Source organism: Oncorhynchus keta, chromosome 37 (genome assembly GCF_023373465.1).
Source record: "Oncorhynchus keta strain PuntledgeMale-10-30-2019 chromosome 37, Oket_V2, whole genome shotgun sequence".
Classification (NCBI taxonomy): Eukaryota; Metazoa; Chordata; class Actinopteri; order Salmoniformes; family Salmonidae; genus Oncorhynchus; species Oncorhynchus keta.
This window is the reverse complement of record NC_068457.1, coordinates 12,411,357-12,434,748: the sequence shown is the minus strand read 5'-3', so window position 1 is coordinate 12,434,748 and position 23,392 is coordinate 12,411,357. Positions and strand designations below refer to the sequence as shown.

Sequence of the window (23,392 nt, the reverse complement as noted above, 5' to 3'; positions counted from 1 at the left end):
CAGTGAGTCCACCAGATCAGAGGCAGTAGGGATGACCAGGGATGTTCTCTGTTTAGTGTGTCCTCCAGATCAGAGGCAGTAGGGATGACCAGGGATGTTCTCTGTTTAGTGAGTCCACCAGATCAGAGGCAGTAGGGATGACCAGGGATGTTCTCTGTTTAGTGAGTCTGCTAGATCAGAGGCAGTAGGGATGACCAGGGATGTTCTCTGTTTAGTGAGTCCACCAGATCAGAGGCAGTAGGGATGACCAGGGATGTTCTCTGTTTAGTGAGTCTGCCAGATCAGAGGCAGTAGGGATGACCAGGGATGTTCTCTGTTTAGTGAGTCTGCCAGATCAGAGGCAGTAGGGATGACCAGGGATGTTCTCTGTTTAGTGAGTCCGCCAGATCAGAGGCAGTAGGGATGACCAGGGATGTTCTCTGTTTAGTGAGTCCGCCAGATCAGAGGCAGTAGGGATGACCAGGGATGTTCTCTGTTTAGTGAGTCTGCCAGATCAGAGGCAGTAGGGATGACCAGGGATGTTCTCTGTTTAGTGAGTCTGCCAGATCAGAGGCAGTAGGGATGACCAGGGATGTTCTCTGTTTAGTGAGTCCGCCAGATCAGAGGCAGTAGGGATGACCAGGGATGTTCTCTGTTTAGTGAGTCCGCCAGATCAGAGGCAGTAGGGATGACCAGGGATGTTCTCTGTTTAGTGAGTCTGCCAGATCAGAGGCAGTAGGGATGACCAGGGATGTTCTCTGTTTAGTGAGTCTGCCAGATCAGAGGCAGTAGGGATGACCAGGGATGTTCTCTGTTTAGTGAGTCCTCCAGATCAGAGGCAGTAGGGATGACCAGGGATGTTCTCTGTTTAGTGAGTCCGCCAGATCAGAGGCAGTAGGGATGACCAGGGATGTTCTCTGTTTAGTGAGTCCGCCAGATCAGAGGCAGTAGGGATGACCAGGGATGTTCTCTGTTTAGTGAGTCCGCCAGATCAGAGGCAGTAGGGATGACCAGGGATGTTCTCTGTTTAGTGAGTCCGCCAGATCAGAGGCAGTAGGGATGACCAGGGATGTTCTCTGTTTAGTGAGTCCGCCAGATCAGAGGCAGTAGGGATGACCAGGGATGTTCTCTGTTTAGTGAGTCCGCCAGATCAGAGGCAGTAGGGATGACCAGGGATGTTCTCTGTTTAGTGAGTCCGCCAGATCAGAGGCAGTAGGGATGACCAGGGATGTTCTCTGTTTAGTGAGTCCGCCAGATCAGAGGCAGTAGGGATGACCAGGGATGTTCTCTGTTTAGTGAGTCCGCTAGATCAGAGGCAGTAGGGAGGACCAGGGATGTTCTCTGTTTAGTGAGTCTGCCAGATCAGAGGCAGTAGGGGTGACCAGGGATGTTCTCTGTTTAGTGAGTCCGCCAGATCAGAGGCAGTAGGGGTGACCAGGGATGTTCTCTGTTTAGTGAGTCCGCCAGATCAGAGGCAGTAGGGGTGACCAGGGATGTTCTCTGTTTAGTGAGTCCGCCAGATCAGAGGCAGTAGGGGTGACCAGGGATGTTCTCTGTTTAGTGAGTCCGCCAGATCAGAGGCAGTAGGGATGGCCAGGGATGTTCTCTGTTTAGTGAGTCCGCCAGATCAGAGGCAGTAGGGATGACCAGGGATGTTCTCTGTTTAGTGAGTCCACCAGATCAGAGGCAGTAGGGATGACCAGGGATGTTCTCTGTTTAGTGAGTCCGCCAGATCAGAGGCAGTAGGGATGACCAGGGATGTTCTCTGTTTAGTGAGTCCGCCAGATCAGAGGCAGTAGGGATGACCAGGGATGTTCTCTGTTTAGTGAGTCCACCAGATCAGAGGCAGTAGGGATGACCAGGGATGTTCTCTGTTTAGTGAGTCCTCCAGATCAGAGGCAGTAGGGATGACCAGGGATGTTCTCTGTTTAGTGAGTCCGCCAGATCAGAGGCAGTAGGGATGACCAGGGATGTTCTCTGTTTAGTGAGTCCGCCAGATCAGAGGCAGTAGGGATGACCAGGGATGTTCTCTGTTTAGTGAGTCTGCCAGATCAGAGGCAGTAGGGATGACCAGGGATGTTCTCTGTTTAGTGAGTCTGCCAGATCAGAGGCAGTAGGGATGACCAGGGATGTTCTCTGTTTAGTGAGTCCTCCAGATCAGAGGCAGTAGGGATGACCAGGGATGTTCTCTGTTTAGTGAGTCCGCCAGATCAGAGGCAGTAGGGATGACCAGGGATGTTCTCTGTTTAGTGAGTCCGCCAGATCAGAGGCAGTAGGGATGACCAGGGATGTTCTCTGTTTAGTGAGTCCGCCAGATCAGAGGCAGTAGGGATGACCAGGGATGTTCTCTGTTTAGTGAGTCCGCCAGATCAGAGGCAGTAGGGATGACCAGGGATGTTCTCTGTTTAGTGAGTCCGCCAGATCAGAGGCAGTAGGGATGACCAGGGATGTTCTCTGTTTAGTGAGTCCGCCAGATCAGAGGCAGTAGGGATGACCAGGGATGTTCTCTGTTTAGTGAGTCCACCAGATCAGAGGCAGTAGGGATGACCAGGGATGTTCTCTGTTTAGTGAGTCCGCCAGATCAGAGGCAGTAGGGATGACCAGGGATGTTCTCTGTTTAGTGAGTCTGCCAGATCAGAGGCAGTAGGGGTGACCAGGGATGTTCTCTGTTTAGTGAGTCCGCCAGATCAGAGGCAGTAGGGGTGACCAGGGATGTTCTCTGTTTAGTGAGTCCTCCAGATCAGAGACAGTAGGGGTGACCAGGGATGTTCTCTGTTTAGTGAGTCCGCCAGATCAGAGGCAGTAGGGAGGGCCAGGGATGTTCTCTGTTTAGTGAGTCTGCCAGATAAGAGGCAGTAGGGGTGACCAGGGATGTTCTCTGTCTAGTGAGTCCGCCAGATCAGAGGCAGTAGGGATGGCCAGGGGTGTTCTCTGTTTAGTGAGTCCTCCAGATCAGAGGCAGTAGGGGTGACCAGGGATGTTCTCTGTTTAGTGAGTCCGCCAGATCAGAGGCAGTAGGGATGACCAGGGATGTTCTCTGTTTAGTGAGTCCTCCAGATCAGAGGCAGTAGGGGTGACCAGGGATGTTCTCTGTTTAGTGAGTCCGCCAGATCAGAGGCAGTAGGGATGACCAGGGATGTTCTCTGTTTAGTGAGTCCGCCAGATCAGAGGCAGTAGGGGTGACCAGGGATGTTCTCTGTTTAGTGAGTCCGCCAGATCAGAGGCAGTAGGGATGGCCAGGGATGTTCTCTGTTTAGTGAGTCCGCCAGATCAGAGGCAGTAGGGGTGACCAGGGATGTTCTCTGTTTAGTGAGTCCGCCAGATCAGAGGCAGTAGGGATGACCAGGGATGTTCTCTGTTTAGTGAGTCCTCCAGATCAGAGGCAGTAGGGATGACCAGGGATGTTCTCTGTTTAGTGAGTCCGCCAGATCAGAGGCAGTAGGGATGACCAGGGATGTTCTCTGTTTAGTGAGTCCGCCAGATCAGAGGCAGTAGGGATGACCAGGGATGTTCTCTGTTTAGTGAGTCCGCCAGATCAGAGGCAGTAGGGATGACCAGGGATGTTCTCTGTTTAGTGAGTCCGCCAGATCAGAGGCAGTAGGGATGACCAGGGATGTTCTCTGTTTAGTGAGTCCGCCAGATCAGAGGCAGTAGGGATGACCAGGGATGTTCTCTGTTTAGTGAGTCCACCAGATCAGAGGCAGTAGGGATGACCAGGGATGTTCTCTGTTTAGTGAGTCCGCCAGATCAGAGGCAGTAGGGATGACCAGGGATGTTCTCTGTTTAGTGAGTCCGCCAGATCAGAGGCAGTAGGGATGACCAGGGATGTTCTCTGTTTAGTGAGTCCGCCAGATCAGAGGCAGTAGGGATGACCAGGGATGTTCTCTGTTTAGTGAGTCCGCCAGATCAGAGGCAGTAGGGATGACCAGGGATGTTCTCTGTTTAGTGAGTCCTCCAGATCAGAGGCAGTAGGGATGACCAGGGATGTTCTCTGTTTAGTGAGTCCTCCAGATCAGAGGCAGTAGGGATGACCAGGGATGTTCTCTTGAGAAGTGAGTGAATTTGACCATTTTACTGTCATACTAAGCTTTAAAAATGTAATGAGTACTTTTGGGTGTCAGGGAAAATGTATGGAGTAAAAGTTGTCAAAAATAATAATAGTAAACTACAGATACCACAAACAACAACTTAAGTAGTACTTTAAACTATTTTTACTTAAGTACTTTACACCACTGGTCATGAACAGTTATTGTGCCCATAGAAATAGACATCCGCCGGTGGGGGGTCCCGAATGCTGGGAGGGGGGCCCCGAGTGAAAAAGTTAATGAACCCCTGCTCTAATGAACTGGTCTCTCAGGATAGGATTAACACTGGGCCCTGGGCAAGTCAGTCAACACTAGACATGAGGTAATGCATTTATTCTTAAAATGCCCTTTATTAGTCTGGCAGGGAGCGAAAACTTGCAGTTGTGGGTCCACCCACAGAGACGAGACGGACAGAGAGGCACTTACTAGTCTGAGCTCTCCCTCTCGGGGCCATGTGCGACCGCTGGGGATGTAGGGACTGTGGCTGTGCCTCTTCCTCTGACCATCAGCAAACTTACACAGCAGAGGCTCAGAGGGAGCTGGAGAGGGGGGAAAAAAGCACCATCCTCACCATTACCATCACCGTTAGCGAAACAAAAGAGTGAGCATCGCAGCCCAACGCATGAGAGAGAATAAGAGAAAATAGGCCTTTACCCGTAGTTCCAGGCGCCGTCTTGATAAACTTCCCATTGAAGTGGGCTATGACTGAGTTACACATCTCCTTGGACTCCATCCTGAGAATAGTAGACATAAGTCACATGAATCAATGGGATCTAAATTAGAATTTTTTTTAACCCACAGCCCTTCGAGTTACCAACATGGCCCTCCGTCAAACTGTTACGGAGCATTGAGATGTTCCCACCTGGCGAAGCCGACCCCTCTGCTGGCCCCGCTGTAGTCTCTGAGGACGCGGGTGGAGATGACCTGTCCAAAAGGCCTCAGCAGGCCCTCCAGCTCCTGCTCGTCTACAGACACAGGCAGGTTGGAGATGTACAGGTTGGTGGGGTCCTGCTCCTGTTGCTGCTTAGAGAGAGGGACAGAGAAATGGATAGAGAGGTATTAGGATCATTTTCCTCCAAAGAATTTATGGTAATTTGGGCAGCAACACCAACTCGAAGGCAATTACATTAATATTTCACTCTGATTAAAATTATGCGTTGACACGATTTGAGTCTGTGATGATATCCAAGCCAGGATATCGAAGCCATAACAACAAAACACAACTGAACATGAGTTAGCTAGGGTTGTGTGTTGCCTTAGTAACGGTCACGTCCGGGTCATGCGGGGTCTTCAGTCAACAACTCTGTAAATGTGTTATCAAGGACTTAAGTTTCTTTGGCCCTTGATTTGCTCATAATGGCGACTGGTCTCTTTTTCTATGCATCCTCTCCATAGACTTAACGACTGGTTCAGTTCTCCCATCTTTACCATTACGAGCTCAACAGCTAAGCAGTACAGTTATGCAGCTACCATACAGGCACACTGTTCTGCTGGCCTCGGCAGAAATACAGGAGCAAGCTAGACACAGGTCCCCAGAGAGAGAGCGAGAGAGGAGAGAAAGGACAGAGAGAGGAGACAGGAGAGAGAGAGGACAGAGAGAGAGGAGAGAGGACAGAGAAGAGAGGAGAGAGGAGAGAGAAGAGAGGAGAGAGAAGAGAGGAGAGAGAAGAGAGGAGAGAGGAGAGAGGAGAGAGGACAGAGAGAGAGGAGAGAGAGCGAGATGAGACAGGAGAGAGAGAGGAGACAGGAGAGAGAGAGAGGAGAGAGAAGAGAGGAGAGAGAAGAGAGAGGAGAGAGAGAGAGAGGAGAGAGAGAGAGGAGAGAGGAGAGAGGAGAGAGAGAGAGAGAGGGAGAGAGAGAGAGAGAGAGGGACAGAGAGAGAGGGGACAGAGAGAGAGGGGGACAGAGAGAGAGGGGACAGAGAGAGAGAGGGGACAGAGAGAGAGAGAGGGGACAGAGAGAGAGGGGACAGAGAGAGGACAGAGAGAGAGAGAGAACAGAGAGAGGAGAGTGGAGAGCGAGAGGAGAGAGAGAGAGAAAATTGTTCTGTCTGGTTTGCTTAATATAAGGAATTTGAAATGATTTACTTTTGACACTTAAGTATATTTTAGAAATTACATTTACTTTTGATACTTAAGTATATTTTAAACCAAATACATTTAGACTGGTGACTTTTACCGGGTGACTTTTACTTTTAATCGAGTCATTTTCTATTAAGGTATCTTTACTTTTACTCAAGTATGACAATTCAGTACTTTTTCCACCACTGAAGAAGAGTTGTTCAAATCATAGTAAGCATAACATCAGTAATTGGACATGGAATGTTAACATAACATGCTAACTCATAACACAGCATAAAACGCTAACTGGGAGTATCCTAGCCCAGAGCACATGAATTAGTAGTTGCTGTGCTACGAGACAGACAGTCATAATATTTGCATAGCAGCAGAAAGCTGTCAATCCTGTTCTGTGCGTGCGTGTGGACCGAGCGGGAGAGGGAAGGGAGGACATCTGTCTTAAGTAGAGAACGTGAATGGGGTCACTGCCTGAACAGCCAGCCAGTCAGCTGGGGTCATGTGACTGATTCTGCTGTTCTGCTTTACACACACACACACACACACACACACACACACACACACACACACACACACACACACACACACACACACACACACACACACACCACACTCACACTCACACTCACACTCACACTCTACTGCTCCATATAATCTGTCATTATAATTTACAAAACAGAGACAGACCTGGGGGCCAATGTTGTTCTACTACCAGAAGAACACAGGGTTCCTCTCACCTTAGCCATCTGGGCTTGTATCCCACTGGTCTTTAGGGCATGGACCGCCTTCTGGGCTGCTGCAGGGCTGTCAAAGTCCACAAACCCATACCCTGGAGTAGGGGGAGGAGCACCGAAACAACCGTCATAATACAGTTCTACAACTTGATATTAGTTTGCTTTACATTACAAATGCATGTTCTTAGTGGCATACCAGTGTGTGATACTATCTGACAACAGTAAAAATACTTCATTTATTTCGATACATTGGAGATATGGAGATAAATGATACTGACCTTTACATTTGTTAGTTGTTTTATCGAGGATGGCCTTTGCCGATACGATCTTGCCGTATCTATGAGCACAAGAAGAATCAAATGTTAAGAACAGGACGTTGCTCTCTTGTCCTTTGACTGTATTGATTATCACTACATTATGCATACATTATTGTTTTAAAGGTCAAACCATAATTCAATCTACCGATCCTCTTTATTTGGTACAGTATGTGTTATGAAGGCTCAAAGGGTAAAGCTGGTTGAAATTATGTCAATTACAATCAGTTTTACAACCCAAATATAGTTGTGGTTATGTCATTTCTACCACTTTCGCAGTTCAGTTTGCCTTCAAATATATGAATTAATGAAAATAAATACTGCGTGCCCTATATCACAGACAGTGTCGATCTACTGCTAAACTTATATAACAAGGGCTGGGAGCCAGAACGCTCAGCTTGCACAAGAATGCATGACATCATCGCTGAAGAAAAAGGCAGCCATGTAAGCCTGGTGAGAGGCAACTGGGTTGTGAGGCTTGGAGGGAACACATTGAGCCGGGTGAGGCAACCGGGTTGTGAGGCTTGGAGGGAACACATTGAGCCTGGTGAGGCAACCGGGTTGTGAGGCTTGGAGGGAACACATTGAGCCTGGTGAGGCAACTGGGTTGTGAGGCTTGGAGGGAACACATTGAGCCGGGTGAGGCAACCGGGTTGTGAGGCTTGGAGGGAACACATTGAGCCGGGTGAGGCAACCGGGTTGTGAGGCTTGGAGGGAACACATTGAGCCTGGTGAGGCAACCGGGTTGTGAGGCTTGGAGGGAACACATTGAGCCTGGGTGAGGCTTGGAGGGAACACATTGAGCCTGGTGAGGGCAACGGGTTGTGAGGCTTGGAGGGAACACATTGAGCCGGGTGAGGCAACCGGGTTGTGAGGCTTGGAGGGAACACATTGAGCCTGGTGAGGCAACCGGGTTGTGAGGCTTGGAGGGAACACATTGAGCCGGGTGAGGCAACCGGGTTGTGAGGCTTGGAGGGAACACATTGAGCCGGGTGAGGCAACCGGGTTGTGAGGCTTGGAGGGAACACATTGAGCCTGGTGAGGCAACCGGGTTGTGAGGCTTGGAGGGAACACATTGAGCCTGGTGAGGCAACCGGGTTGTGAGGCTTGGAGGGAACACATTGAGCCGGGTGAGGCAACCGGGTTGTGAGGCTTGGAGGGAACACATTGAGCCGGGTGAGGCAACCGGGTTGTGAGGCTTGGAGGGAACACATTGAGCCTGGTGAGGCAACCGGGTTGTGAGGCTTGGAGGGAACACATTGAGCCTGGTGAGGCAACTGGGTTGTGAGGCTTGGAGGGAACACATTGAGCCTGGTGAGGCAACCGGGTTGTGAGGCTTGGAGGGAACACATTGAGCCGGGTGAGGCAACCGGGTTGTGAGGCTTGGAGGGAACACATTGAGCCTGGTGAGGCAACTGGGTTGTGAGGCTTGGAGGGAACACATTGAGCCTGGGAGGCAACCGGGTGAGGCTTGGAGGGAACACATTGAGCCTGGGAGGCAACCGGGTTGTGAGGCTTGGAGGGAACACATTGAGCCTGGTGAGGCAACCGGGTTGTGAGGCTTGGAGGGAACACATTGAGCCGGGTGAGGCAACCGGGTTGTGAGGCTTGGAGGGAACACATTGAGCCGGGTGGGGCAACCGGGTTGTGAGGCTTGGAGGGAACACATTGAGCCGGGTGGGGCAACCGGGTTGTGAGGCTTGGAGGGAACACATTGAGCCGGGTGAGGCAACCGGGTTGTGAGGCTTGGAGGGAACACATTGAGCCGGGTGAGGCAACCGGGTTGTGAGGCTTGGAGGGAACACATTGAGCCGGGTGAGGCAACCGGGTTGTGAGGCTTGGAGGGAACACATTGAGCCGGATGCCCACACAGCACACCATGTTATTTCAGTAGACTCATTTAAGAGAATCCGTTCATTATTGCATCTCCAACCACATTGTATCTTTAACCAAATTAACCCTCATATTAACTAACTGGCACCTCTGCCGAGTCACTGAGTAATAATTACAACAGACTAAAGACAAGAAGATTAAAGCAATCCATGCGAACACGCATTGCAGTATTTACACAGTAGCATACAAATGTATATATAAAACTCTGAAAGCTTTGGGCACTGTAAAAAAAACAACAGATTGACTCCCCACATAGGGACCTTGCTACATACATCCAGTTGTCAGAATATGTCAAATATGTGTGGTGGGATGTAGATATATAAAGACAAAACAAACGTTGCTACAACAGCCGACATTATGTCAAAGAGCAGCCTAACGCTAGACCAAAGAGAAAACGATTAGATGCCTAGCAGAGTCTAACTAGTTGTTCATGCCAACACTCCGTGTTACAGTACCTGGAAAAACAGCCCGTGTCATAAACTGCGCTCAAACTCAAGACAGAAATGCCCGAGTTGAAATGATGCCAAGCCCTTTTTGCGGAACTGGTATTTTAAGGACGTGCATCATGCTTTGGTTGAACACAAACGCTTGGCCAACATTAGGCCTGGTTGCAATGAAAGGCTCTTTCGTTTCTGCTTTGTGCCTGGGGAGCAGGTTGAACACCGTTGGGAGCAAACAACAGCAACGGCGGCTGTTGCCCCTGGTAACATGGTTGAAAGCTTCGCTCCGTATGCTTGTGGTCCAGAGGCCAGAGGCGCACAGAGACAAACCCAACCAAACATGACAATTGCTGCATTCACCAATCCCAATACTGTAGAACACAGTCACGTTCCCTAATCTCTCGCCTCTACAGATACAGTATCATGTAAACACAGTTGGTTCATCCTTGGTTGCCATGGTTTAGTTGGTTGGAGGGGTGCTAGCTAGTGGCCTTTATGCTTGGTTCATGCATGATCCACATGAATATGGTATTGGCATATATAGTTGGAACAAGCTGTTCTAATTCATCATAATAATGTGTGTCAGTCAATCAGTGCTTGTGTAGACTTGTGTGTGTGTGTGTGTGTGTCTGCGTATGTGTGCTTTCATGTTTATACATGTGTGGGTGTGTGCTGAGCAGTACTCACGGCTGGCAGAGCTTGACTAGGTCCAGGTCAGTGGTTGCTGGAGGCAGGCCGCGGATGTACAGGTTCGTTTTGCTGAGCTGGTCCCATCCTGTGGTGCTGCTGTTGCTGCTGGTGCTCACCGTGCTGGGGCTGGCTGGAGCCATGGGGTACGACTGCAGGAAGAGACACGGTCAGGTACACAGTAAACACACGGTCACTCTGTTGCCCTCCGTCAACAGCGGTGTTTGTGCCTCAACCAGGAAAGAAATGGGAAATCCTGGACAGACTAGAGACGAGTTTCAACTCAGTGCCCACCCTTGGTAAATATGAGGAAAAACAGGCTGCAAAAAAGTCTTTATTGTTTATCCTCTTGGTCTTTCATTGAAAATATTCACGAAAATCTAACTATTAATTTGAGTAAAATAATTGAAAGAAAAAATAAATTCTTAACATAAAACACATATTTTTCGAAAATATATGCGTGCCACAATTATTGGCACCCCTTCATTCAATACTGTGTGCAACCTCCCTTTGCCAAGATAACAGCTCTATGAGTCTTCTCCTATAATGCGTAATGAGGTTGAAGAACACATGACAAGGGATCTGAGACCATTCCTCCATACAGAATCTCTCCAGATCCTTCAGATTCCCAGGTTCTCACTTGTGGACTCTCCTCTTCAGCTCATCACACAGGTTTTCTATGGGGTTTAGGCCAGGGGCCTGGGATGGCCACGACTTCATGATACCATGTATCCTAACAAGTTGTCCAGGGCCTTTGGAAGAAAAACAGCCCCACAACATCCAAGATCCACCACCATACTTCACAGTGGGGACAAGGTACCTTCTCTGCATGGATATCTTTCTGTCTACGCCAAAGCCACCTCTGGTGTTTGTTTCCAAAAAAGCTCTATTTTGGTCTCATCTGACCATAGAACCCAGTCCCATTGAAAGTCCCAGTAACATTTGGCAAACTGTAGAAGCTTGAGTTTGTTGTTTGATGACAGCAAAGGCTTTTTTTTTATGGCAACCCTCCCAAACAACTTGTGGTTACGTAGGTGGCGTCTGATCTAGTTTTGGAGACTTTCTGACCCCTCCTTGGAGTTTTTTTTTGGCCACTCTAACCATCCTCCTCACTGTGTGTGGGGTGGATATAGACACACGTCCTCTTCCAGGCCGTTGTTAACATCTCCTGTTGCTTTAAGCTCGTAGTGATGGTGAAAATGAGACTTTATTTTCTCATGATTTCCTGATGTGTGCAGCTCCTTTTGGCACATCATTACTGTTTTTTTTCCCATTGTGATGGATGACTATGGGAACTTGGCCTGGGTGTCACCTCATATTTATACCCCCAGTGAAACAGCATGGCTGACCACTTAAGTGTTCCTAATCACTCAGGTGAACTTAAAAAACGTAAAATATGCATGGGAATATACTGCAGGTAGATTTTACTCAGAATTTCTAGGGGTGGCAAACATGTTTGGAGAAAAATATTTAATTTACTTTTTCAATCATTTTACTTCAATGTTTGTGAATATTTTGAATGAAAGACTAAGTTTTTTTGCAGCCCATTTTGCTCGTATTTACCAAGGGTGCCAATATAAGTGGAGGGCTCTGTATATTATTTACACAGGAGAGAAGAGGACATCAGGTCACTGCCTAAACACACACCAGTATGCAGACAAAAACACAACCATACACAGACACACACACCCTCACATGCACAGACACACAAACAGAGACAAACTGGTGTCCCTTGCCTATGGAAATATGAAACATGGCCTCCTGTGTGACCTTTGTGCCACACCCAGAAAATAAATCTGGGAATCTAGGACCCCCAACAGCACACAACAACCTCAGCGGATTCCTGGACACACAACAGTCTACAGTCATGTCAATTCCTGCCAGGAAACGTACACAGTACCATGATGTTCTTCATGCTTTTACCCGAGGTGAGACGCAGGTAGCTGATAAGACCCACGGCACACTGAGCACAGACTGTCAACACGGCTCAGCTATATACCTAGCTTCCCCTTCCTGACACGCAAGGCAAAACAGTGCACCCCCCCCACCCCACCCACAAGCTAGTCTATACTATAACTGAATCAACCTAAATTTATGACATGACAGGCTCGCATGCCATTCTTAGCTGGTGACGTGAGATTGAGATTATATTTCACACCGACTAGTACAGTGTATGCCATTTTATCAAGTCATTTCCAATCTGGTTTTGGACACCCCGCCCATGATGACGTTCTAATTGTGTATTGTGATATAATGTGTGAGTGCAGCAGGGAGATAACAAGGTTGTATGTGTGGGCATTTGACTCATGCCCTAATCAACTGACAAACCACCGTGAGTTACACACAGTCACATATTGGGTCAATGCATATAATTGGAGCTCCAACACAACCTTGAGGGCATCAGTGGTGGGGAAAAGTACCCAGTTGTCATACGTGAGTAAAAGTAAAAAGATACCTTCATAGAAAATGACTCAAGTAAAAGTGAAAGTCACCCGGTAAAATTATACTTGAGGAAAAAGTCTAAACGTATTTGGTTTACAATATACTTAAGTATCAAAAGTAAATGTAATTGCTAAAATATACTTAAGTGTCAAAAGTAAATCATTTCAAATTCCTTATATTAAGCAAACCAGACAGAACAATTTTCTTGTTTTAAAATATACAGATAAGCCAGGGGCACACTCCAACATTTAGACATAATTTACAAACGAAGCATTTGTGTTTAGTGAATCCGCCAGAACAGAGGCAGTAGAGATGACCAAGGATGTTCTCTTCATAAGTGTGTGAATGGACCATTTCACTATCCTGCTAAGCATTCAAAATGTAACGAGTACTTTTGGATGTCAGGGAAAATGTATTGTGTAAAAAGTACATAATTTCCCTTAGGACTGTAGTGAGGTAAAAGTAGTCAAAATATAAATAGTAAAGTACAGATACCCCAAAAAACGACTTAAGTAGCACTTTAAAGTATTTTTACTTAAGTACTTTCACCACTGAAGGCCATATAGTAGTTGTCAGCACTACACACGCTACACGGCCCTACTAGAACATCTAGTAGTGGTGAGTTTGTGTAATCTGTTGAGCTCGTGCATCAGCTATTCATCTGTGAAGAGCACACTTCTCTAGCGCCATCGAAGGTGAGCATTTGCCCACTGAAGTCGGTTACTACGCTAAACTGCATTCAGGTCAAGACCATGGTGAGGACGATGAGCATGCAGATGAGCTTCCCTGTGACGGTTTCTTACAGTTTGTGCAGAAATTCTTCGTTTATGCAAACCCCCAGTTTTGTCAGCTGTCTGGATGGCTGGTCTCAAGTCGATCTCGCAGGTGGAGAAGCCGGATGTGGAGGTCCTGGGCTGGCGTGGTTACACGTGGTCTGCGGTTGTGAGGCGGTCGGACATACTGCCAAATTCTCAAAAACGACGTTGGAGGTGACATATGGTAGAGAAATTACATTCAATTCTTTGGCAATAGCTCTGGTGGACATTCCTGCAGTCAGCATGCCAATTGCATGCTCCCTCAGAACTTTTGCCATTTTTAGCATGTTGTTGTGTGATGAAATTTCACATTTTAGAGTGGCCTTTTATAGTTCCCAGCACAAGGTGCACCTGTGTAATGATCATGCTGTTTAATTTGATTCTTGATATGCCACACCTGTCAGATCGATGGATTATTTTGCAAAGGAGAAATGCTCACTAACAGGGATGTAAACAAATTTGTGCACATTTTTGAGAAATTTGATTTTTGTGCGTACATTTCTGGGATCTTTTTTCCCCAGCTCCTGTTACATGGAACCAAAACTTTACATGTTGCGTCTATATTTTTTGTTCAGTGTTATATATATATATATATACACACACACACACACAATGCAGTGAAAAAGTATGTGCCCCCTTTCTGATTTTCTCTATTTTTGTATATTTTTGATACTGAATGTTATCAGATCGTCAAAAAACGAAATATTAGATAAAGGGAACCTGTGTTTACAAATAACAAAAACATATATATTCATTTTATTTATTTAATTAACAAAGTTACAGTATGCAACTCCCAATTCCCCTGTGTGAAAAAGTCCCTGCCCCTTACACTGAATTGTGCCACCTTTAGCTGCAATGACTACAACCAAATGCTTCCTGTAGTTGTTGATCAGTCTCTCACGTCACTGTGGAGGAATTTTGTCCCACTCTTGCATGCAGAACTGCTTTAAGTCAAGGATATTTGTGGGTTTTCAAGCCTGAACTGCTCGTTTCAAGTCCTGCCACAACATCTCAATTGGGATTAGGTCTGGACTTTGACTAGGCCATTCCAAAACATCAAATGTGTTGCTTTTTAACCATTTTCATGTAGACTTGATTGTGTGTTTTGTATCATTGTCTTGCTGCGTGACCCAGCTGCACTTCAGCTTCAGCTCACAGACAGATGGCCTGACATTCTCCTGTAGAATTCTCTGATACAGAGAAGAATTCATGGTTCCTTCTATTAAGGCAAGTCGTCCAGGTCCTGAGGCAGCAAAGCATCCTCAAAGCATCACACGACAACCACCATGCTTGACCATTGGTATACGGTTCTTACTGTGGAATGCAGTGTTTGGTTTTCACCAGACATAAATGGGACCCATCTCGTGCAAAAAGTTGATTCAAGTTTGCCAAAAAGCACCTGAATGACCATCAAGACGCTCTGGAAGAATGTCCTACGGACAGATGAGTTAAAAGTCTAGCTTTTTTTGGACGACATGGGTCCCATGATGCCTGGTGAAAAGACATTCAGCACTTACCGTTCTTTCTAGAGTTTTCTAGCATGGAATCGTTCCATTTCACCAAGCTCCAGAATGTCGGCAGTGAAATATAATGAGATGAATAGGGGTAGGAGTTTTTCCTCGTCACATGGTCAGGAACAACTCCTCACCCTGGTTCTATGCATTGCAGAATGCACTATAGGCTATAATAATAATAATAATAATAATAGGTGCTTATATTTGTCCTTATATGTGTGAATTGGAAATACGTTTTTTGCATATCCCAACTCCCCCATTACTCACAGAAATCAAGGTTAAGTGCCTTGCTCAAGGAAACAATAACAGACTTGTCACATTTTCTGGTCAGGGATTCAAACTAGCAACCTCTGTTACTGGCCCAATGCTCTACCCGCTAGGCGTCCTGCCACTAGGCTATTTCCCTGGTGACATTCTTGCGTGGGGTGCTGTCTATCATGGTTCCTTCCTAGTACTACAGTCTGGTGTGTCAGTGGGAAACTACCACACATTCTCTGAGGCAAACCAGAGCCCTCCTCTGCAAGGCATTTCCTTCCTCTTACTCATTAAAATAGCTCCAACCCCGCAGAAGCCACTCTAGAAAAATCTAGAATGGCATGCAGCAGTCCGATTCAACTGTGAATTAAGAAAAAACATGTTCTGCCTTCCACCATTTGAATGCATATTTACTAAAACAAAATGGTGATTGAGCTAAATTACATTAAGATGGCCACCAAATTGAATTAGGGCTAGGAATACTGATATTGTTTAGGATGGAGATATCCAAACCTACCCACAGAATGCACACATAATCACCTCCATCTTTGTGGACTAGAATCACTGACGAAGCAAAGAATGAAGAACCATTGCATAACTAATTCAGATAACCACAAGATGATTATGTCTATGGATATCGTTACGGGTGGAGATATACTAAGCCTTGTGGACTAGATGGTTGAATCAGCAGCCCAGTCTCATAGACTAGACGTAACATAGTACATCACTGGGTCCAAGCTTCCTGCCATCCAGGACCTATGTACTAGATGGTGTCAAAGATTCCAGTCACCCAAGTCATAGACTTTAAGTGACGGTCTGCTACCGCACAGCAAGCAAGCGGTACCGGAGCGCCAAGTCTAGGTCCAAAAGGCTCCTTAACAGCTTCTACCAAGCCATAAGACTGCTGAACAATTAATCAAATTGTTCACCCGGACTATTTTTTATTCTACCTTTATTTAACTAGGCAAGTCAGTTAAGAACAAATTCTTATTTTCAATGACGGCCTAGGAACAGTGGGTTAATTGCCTTGTTCAAAGGCAGAACGACAGATATTTACCTCGTCAGCTCAGGGATTCGATCTTGCAACCTTTCGGTTACTAGTCCAACGCTCTAACCACTAGACTACCTGCCGCCCCAATTAGAGTTGAAGCAACAAGGAAATGGCACAACGGTTTCTGCATCAGGCGAATAATGCAAACGTCTAGCAGCCCAAAGGTTGCGTGTTCGAATTTCATCACGGACAACTTTAGCATTTTAGCTAATTAGAAAAAACGTACTAATTTTTAGCTACTTTGCAACTACTTAGGATGTTAGCTAACCCTTCCCTTAACCCTTTAACCTAACCCCTAACCTTAACTCCTGGCCTAGCTAACATTAGCCAAGTAGCTAACTTTAGCCACAACAAGTTGGGATTCGTAACATTGCATAAGTTTTGGATATTCGGAACATATCATACGAATTGAAATGTGTAACATATCGTACTAATTGGAGTGTCCCGGATGTACATGTACTATGTTACCTCTACCCCTGAGTCCAGGTTGGAATCAGTGGTGAACTACAGTGTGGAGTGGTAAAGAAGGACTGAAGTACCAACTCATTTAGATGACTACCTGATTATTAGGCCTATTGGAATCATTCAGGGCGGATATAGCTACAAATCGCAATCACCTCCATCTTGTGGACTAGATGGCTGAATCCGTGGTGAACTACAACAGAGTAGTGCTATAGAATCACTGCATTGCTGATTTGCCTAGTTAAATAAAGGTTGGATACATCAAATAAATACAAAATGTGTAGCAACACCTGAAACAGCTCATTATAGATGCATGAACACCCATGTTCACTCCAGCACACTGACCCACATTAGGCAGAAGCTGAGCATGCCACTCACTAGAAGGCCTACTGGGCCGAACTAACTCAGGTGGTGGAGCAGGGTGTCCTACTGTATCACTAGTCGGCCTATACAGAACCTGTTCTATTCTAACAATACCGACAAGGAATAGAAGATGTACTAGGACTACATGGCTTCTGTCTGCATCATCACAACTATTGTATATTATTCTGTTTTATTCCAGTCCTATTCTATTCAATCCTACAAGGACTCTAACAAATGGGACATATGAACGACAATTCAAATGCCATACATTTGTGTGGCCTATTTTCATTAAAAACATGCTGAAGAAATAATGTATTTCTCCTCCAAAGACTTGGGGATGTAGAGATACATTTGAATAGCCGGGGGCATAAAACGGTGTATGTTCAGTGTATAGGTGATTCTTCTTGTGAACATTATAGCAATGTTATTATAGCAGTAGGCATAACAAATGTTCAGCATCTAAACCTGGGTTTACATGGACCATATGGAGGATCTCTCTCTCCCTCTGTCCTCCAGTAAAAGAGTGCGTAATTCTATCATAAATCATACAGGCCTACCCCTTCATCAGTTACCTTCTGAATGAGCAATTCAATGCGTATCTGAAGGTAATTTTAAAAAAAAATCCTATATCTATTTGGATGATGGTTGTTATAAGCCATTAGGGCCTAATACAATAAAAGCTGCTAGATAGGCTATCCTGTAATGCTAATTCAAGGACAAAGCCGATAATATAAAATGGACACTAATGCACGGAACAGACTTGACCAAAATGTAGTGTAGCGCGCTACTGACAGTCACACTACATGACTTTGCAACCTGACTGTCGGTGAGCGGTGTTATAACATTATAATAACGACTGTCGCTTCTAGTGACCGTGTTAACTGAGGTGATAAAACAGTGGGCCGTACGCGCACTCGAATTGGATGCGTTCAAGGGACTTATGGAACCGTTTTGGACCATCCCAGCCAGGGTTTTTTTGGCCTACCTGCTTCCGATATGTGCTCTTCAACGGGTTGGCAGTGTTTGCAAAGATCATCCTGGATAGCCTATTCCAGTTATTCCGAGATAAAAAAAAAGAAGCTTGTTTACTCCCAAAAAATGAAGCTACATGCAGACCCGTTTATTAGGATCCAGTGGGTTTATTTGCACAAAATCCGCATATCGACCGGGGTTAGAAATAAACTCCGGTATTTCCGTTTTCGATCCTGATTCAAATGTCCTTGTCGCGTTGTCACATCTGTAGGCTACCTGACATAGGCTACACTGCGTAGGTTGTAGGGTTTAATCCCACCAAAGTGTCGTCCAACCCAGGCAGAAAACTCAGTTCAGTTCATTGATCTACGACGTCCTGCCGACCGCTCCCGAGTCCCGCCTTCCACAGACCAAACCATTGCGCATAAAATAGAGGTATGTTTCAAGATATAATCAAATGACCTTGCTATTGAGTACGGTTAGTATTACTATTCTGAATACAGAACACGTTTCACTGTTTGACAATCAACAGATAACCAGTCACTACAATGAAAGATGCATGTAATACGCAAATTAATACATTGTTTCAATTTGTCGTTCCCCATACACTGCGTCTTGTTGACGCCCACACATACCATACATTCTTTACCCCCTCCCCCAAACCCTCACTCCCCCTCCCGGAGCCCAATGGTTAAAGCGAGAAATGAGAATTGACAGGTCAGGATGTAAAGGATAGGCGGTTCTGTTAGATAAGCTAAATACTGTATCATGTTGTGCCTCAACAACATGAATAGGTAAGACAAGGCCGTGTCTATGTTGTTTTTAAACAGGGACAGGGACAAAGATCGGAAGGATATTGGTTAGATATAGTGATCTATTGTAGGCTGTTTCCTCCAGCTCCTGTGACGATGTAGACCTAAGGACGGTGGGAGTAGAAACTAAATATAGACTGATCTATGATCAATTAAAAAGTGCACTCTAAAAGTCCAATCTGTAATGGGAGGGTATATTCACCTCAGATCTCACTGCACTCAGACCACCTTGAATGATTTACTAGGCTAGAGGAAACCATTACGAATGCATCTGATATTTATCAAGAATAAGCGTCTTTGCAGTGGAGGAAAAAATACCCAATTGTCATACTTGAGTAAAAGTACAGTTACAGTACCTTAATAGACTCAAGTCAGCCAGTAAAATACTACTTGAGTAAATGTTAAAAGTATCTGGTTTTAAATATACTTCAGTATCAAACTAAAAGTAAACGCTATAAATCAGAAAGCACGATTTTCTTGTATTTTTTATTTATTTACAGATAGCCAGGGGCTATAATTTACAAAAGTATTTGTTTAGTGAGTCCACCAGATTAGAGACAGTATGGATGACCATGTGTTCTCTTGATGAGTGCTTGAATTGGACAATTTTCCTTGTCCTTCTTAAGCATCTGAAATGTAATGACTCAGGGAAAATGTAAGTGAGGAAAAAGTACACATGATCCTTAGGAATGAAGTGCAGTAAATGTAAAAGTTGTCCAAAATATAAAAAAATATAGGAAAGTACAGATAACACTCAAACACTATGTAAATAGTACTTCAACGCTACTACAGTTACTTTACACCACTGCATCTTTGAATAAACAAAAATATCTGTACCATTCAGTGTTTTTTTTGTTGTGGACAGTCCTATTCATGTATGTTCAAATGTGTATATTTATTAATTTAAAATGGATTAAATAGAGAGTTTTGTGTCACTGTCCTACACACAATACCCCATAATGGCAAAGTGGAATTATATTTTTTGAAATTATGACAAATTAATTAAAAACGAAAAGCTGAAATGTCTTCAGTCAATATGTTAGGGTTTCCCAAACTCAGTCCTCGGGACCCCAATGACTGCACGTTTAGTTTTTCCCCTAGCACTACACAGATGATGCAAATAATCAACTAATCATCAAGCTTTGATCATTTGAATCAGCTGTGTAGTGTTAGGGTCAAAAACTAAACGTGCAGTCATTGGGGTCCCGAGGACTGAGTTTGGGAAATTCTGCAATAACTATTCAACCCCTTTGTTATGGCAAGCCTAAATAAGTTCAGGACTAAACATTTGCTTAACAAGTAACATAATCAATTGTAGTTCAGTTCATGGACTCACTCTGTGTTCAGTAATAGAGTTTAACATGATTTGCGAATGACTACCTTGTCTGTGTACCCCACAAATACGATCATCTGTAAGGTCACTCAGTCGAGCAGTGCATTTCAAACAGATTTAACCACAAAGACCAAGGAGATGGGTAAAAAAAAAAGAATAGCAGACAATGAATATCCCTTTGAGCATGATGAAGTTATTAATTACACTTTGGATGGTGTATCAATACACCCAGTCACTACAAAGATACATGTGTCCCTCCTAACTCAGTTGCCGGAGAGAAAGGAAATCGCTCAGAGATTTCACCATGAGGCCAATGGGGACTTTAAAACAGTTACAGAGTTTAATTAATGGCTGTGATAGGAGGAAACTTAGGATGGATCAACAACATTGTAGATACCCCACAATACTAACCTAATTGACAGAGTGAAAAGAAGGAATCCGGTACAGAATATAAATATTCCAAAACATGCATCCTGTTTGCAACAAGGCACTAAAGTCATTCTGCAAAAAATGTGGCAAAGCGATTAGCTTTTTGTCCTGAATGCAATGTGTTATGTTTGGGGCAAATCCAATACAACACATTACTGAGTACCACTCCATATTTTCAAGCATCGTGTTGGCTGCATCATGCTATGGGTATGCTTGTAATCGTTAAGGACTGGGGAGTTTTTCAGGATAAAAATACACGGAATGCCGCAAAACACAGGCAAAATCCTAGAGGAAAACCTGGTTCAGTCTGTTTTCCACCAGACACTGGGCGGTGAATTCACATTTCAATAGGACAATAACCTCAGATAATCCATCCACCTGACAGGTGAGGCATATATATATATATATAAAACACTTTTTGGGGGGTAGATCAGCTTCACTCTTGCAGATTGTGGCTTCTATCAATGTAATTGTCTGCATCATTTTCAATCCCCCATATATTTTTGGGTAAATATATATACTGTATATATGTGTGTGTGTTATTCATGGGCTGTACATGTACAGTTGACCTTGTAAGGCCCTACCAGTGGAAACCCCCCTCCTTTCCTAGTCCACCCCCTCAAACATAACAACAACAGTATCATGTGCCTCTTGGATTTCATTAGCAGCTGTCTTCTGATAGGAACCAGCCACTCACTCAGTCTGTGTTTCCTACTTTGTGTTGGTAGCAACGCTCCTTGTACCAGAATACTGGATCCACAATAGAGCTGGCAAAGTGAAAGATTCTGATAGAACATACAATTTAGAACGTATGTAGTATCCAATGTAAATCCCCACTACACAACAGTAGTAGTTCTTTAAACCTCTGCCTTTTTGGTGTGAATATAATTCTGATTGGCACATTATGTTCTCTCTTCTAGGTCTCAGCAGCTAAATTCAATTCACTAAGTTAACTTGAGTCACTTCAATTTAGTTAATTTAAAGTAAATTATGTTTCTGTACTGTAGGGCAAGCAGTTAGTCATTGTACATCAGGGAGAGGGGAGAAGGAGTTCAACTGTGTTCCATAACTCTTAATATTTTTTAAATCAAACCATCTCCGATCCATATTCCTAGTCAGAATTAGTTTGGATGTATCGAGAAAGAACTTCCTTCCAATCTTGTTTTTGTTGCCAATTATAATTCCTGAGATAGTTGGCCCAGGATCTCTGAAATGTGATCTGTATATTTGGTCTGTCCATTCCTCATTCAGCAAAGCAAAGCAAACTCTCTTCCCTATGTTCTGACTTCCCAGTTCCCACTAGACTTACCTAACGATACTGCAACTAAGTCCATGCATGTGTGTTCTTACAATTTTATTACAGTATTAGGAACATACAAAAGGAGGAGGTTACTTCAAAGCAACACGAGAACGCACATTCACTTACCCCATTTTCTGTTTGAGAAGGGCTTTGCTGGCTTTTTGGCCATTGATCTGGGGCTGTGAATCAGTGATTTAGAGGAGGGGGGCTACACTCAAGTCAACGGAAGTAAACAACCACCTTTTAATTTGGTGAATTATGGTAACCCACATTAAGTCAGAGAAGTGTTTTTGCACAAGGATTTACCTACCTATTTACCCACAACACTCGGGGTTTACCCACTGCTACATCTGGTGTGTATGATCATGGTGTGTAGGCAGGTCTGGGTGGGCTGGGGGCCTGGTGGGGTGTGGAGACGGTGGTGGGTCTGGCGTCTGGCATAGCCAGCATTCCAGCTGCAGGAAAGAGGGGAGTTTGCATTACTCACATACCATAGAGGACCGGGCTATTACACAACACTCCCCACAGAGAACACAGCTAAGGAAACGCTACATCCGGGTTGTAGACCTACCAGAGACAACGGAGCATTTTATTCATAGTATCAGAGCTTTTTACCGAGACGTTTGTCACAGGACAAAGGGAACAGACCAGTCCATGCAACAAACTCGAGGACCTCTTAAGAGAAACTAAAATATGATAGTGTGGTCAGGGAACAAACGTCAGTAGGAGGAAATAAATAGATTTAACTCAATTTACCTCAGCACGAGGGTCAGCCGTCTCTAAACCATTAAAAATGAATATGAAAATGAATAACAGAAGAATGTGTCATTGTTGTAGCACTGAACTATGCAATTGAACACTGAACAGACATAGCCCATGTAACAAAGTTTGAAATGCATCACTGGTATATACAAATGTCTGTTATTCTTCACCGTGTCTTTATTACCATCCATATAGACTACAGATTGTGGTGGTCTGTGTGTTTCTCCTTTAGGAGGACTATAGCAGCCAGCCCGGCTCAAATCCATTTAGGACAGAGCTACTCAGAGGCTCTTACGGCATCAGATTTCCTCCTCATTTCCTCTGCAGGCTGTGTTAGGGTTTCACGGTCAGATCAGGTTACAAAGCAGTCTCTACTAATGTTTCCAAGCAAGTGAAAGGTTCAATCTCATCTGGTTAAAGTGTAATCTACGGCTGCCACAATGAAAAATAAGTCTGTTTTTATAGTTAGTAGTTAAATCATGCTTATTTATTGGTATTTAACAAAAATGGCTATCCGTCAACAGCTCTTTTGAGGTTGAATGTTACTTTGCTCTCAGGTATAGCAAGAGATATTGAAAAATCTACAGGCCATTTAAGTGCACATATTGATCGTTTGCCAACTATTCATCTATCAATCTCATTAATTCACTGACCCACGTATGAAGAAGTAGTGCC

General features: G+C 44.9%; 1 protein-coding gene across 13 annotated transcripts in view; it reads right to left on the bottom strand.

Annotated features, from left to right (window-relative positions):
- The window catches only part of LOC118369989 (RNA-binding motif, single-stranded-interacting protein 1-like), a 45,990-nt gene that overhangs the window by 8,177 nt on the left and 14,421 nt on the right, over window positions 1-23,392 (bottom strand). For 5 of the 13 annotated variants that reach the window (XM_052499180.1, XM_052499185.1, XM_052499189.1 and 2 more), the window contains exons 1-7: window positions 18,095-18,456; window positions 10,208-10,359; window positions 7,152-7,210; window positions 6,877-6,968; window positions 4,927-5,087; window positions 4,719-4,798; window positions 4,491-4,603 (exon numbers count right to left, since the gene is read on the bottom strand). In XM_052499180.1, coding sequence (XP_052355140.1) covers window positions 4,491-4,603; window positions 4,719-4,798; window positions 4,927-5,087; window positions 6,877-6,968; window positions 7,152-7,210; window positions 10,208-10,359; window positions 18,095-18,145 — 708 coding nt within the window. In that variant the 5' untranslated portion in view covers window positions 18,146-18,456. Of the gene's footprint in view, window positions 1-4,490; window positions 4,604-4,718; window positions 4,799-4,926; window positions 5,088-6,876; window positions 6,969-7,151; window positions 7,211-10,207; window positions 10,360-18,094; window positions 18,458-22,265; window positions 22,411-23,392 lie in introns of those variants that run through there. The other 8 variants (XM_052499182.1, XM_052499184.1, XM_052499190.1 and 5 more) reach the window with 4 other exon arrangements.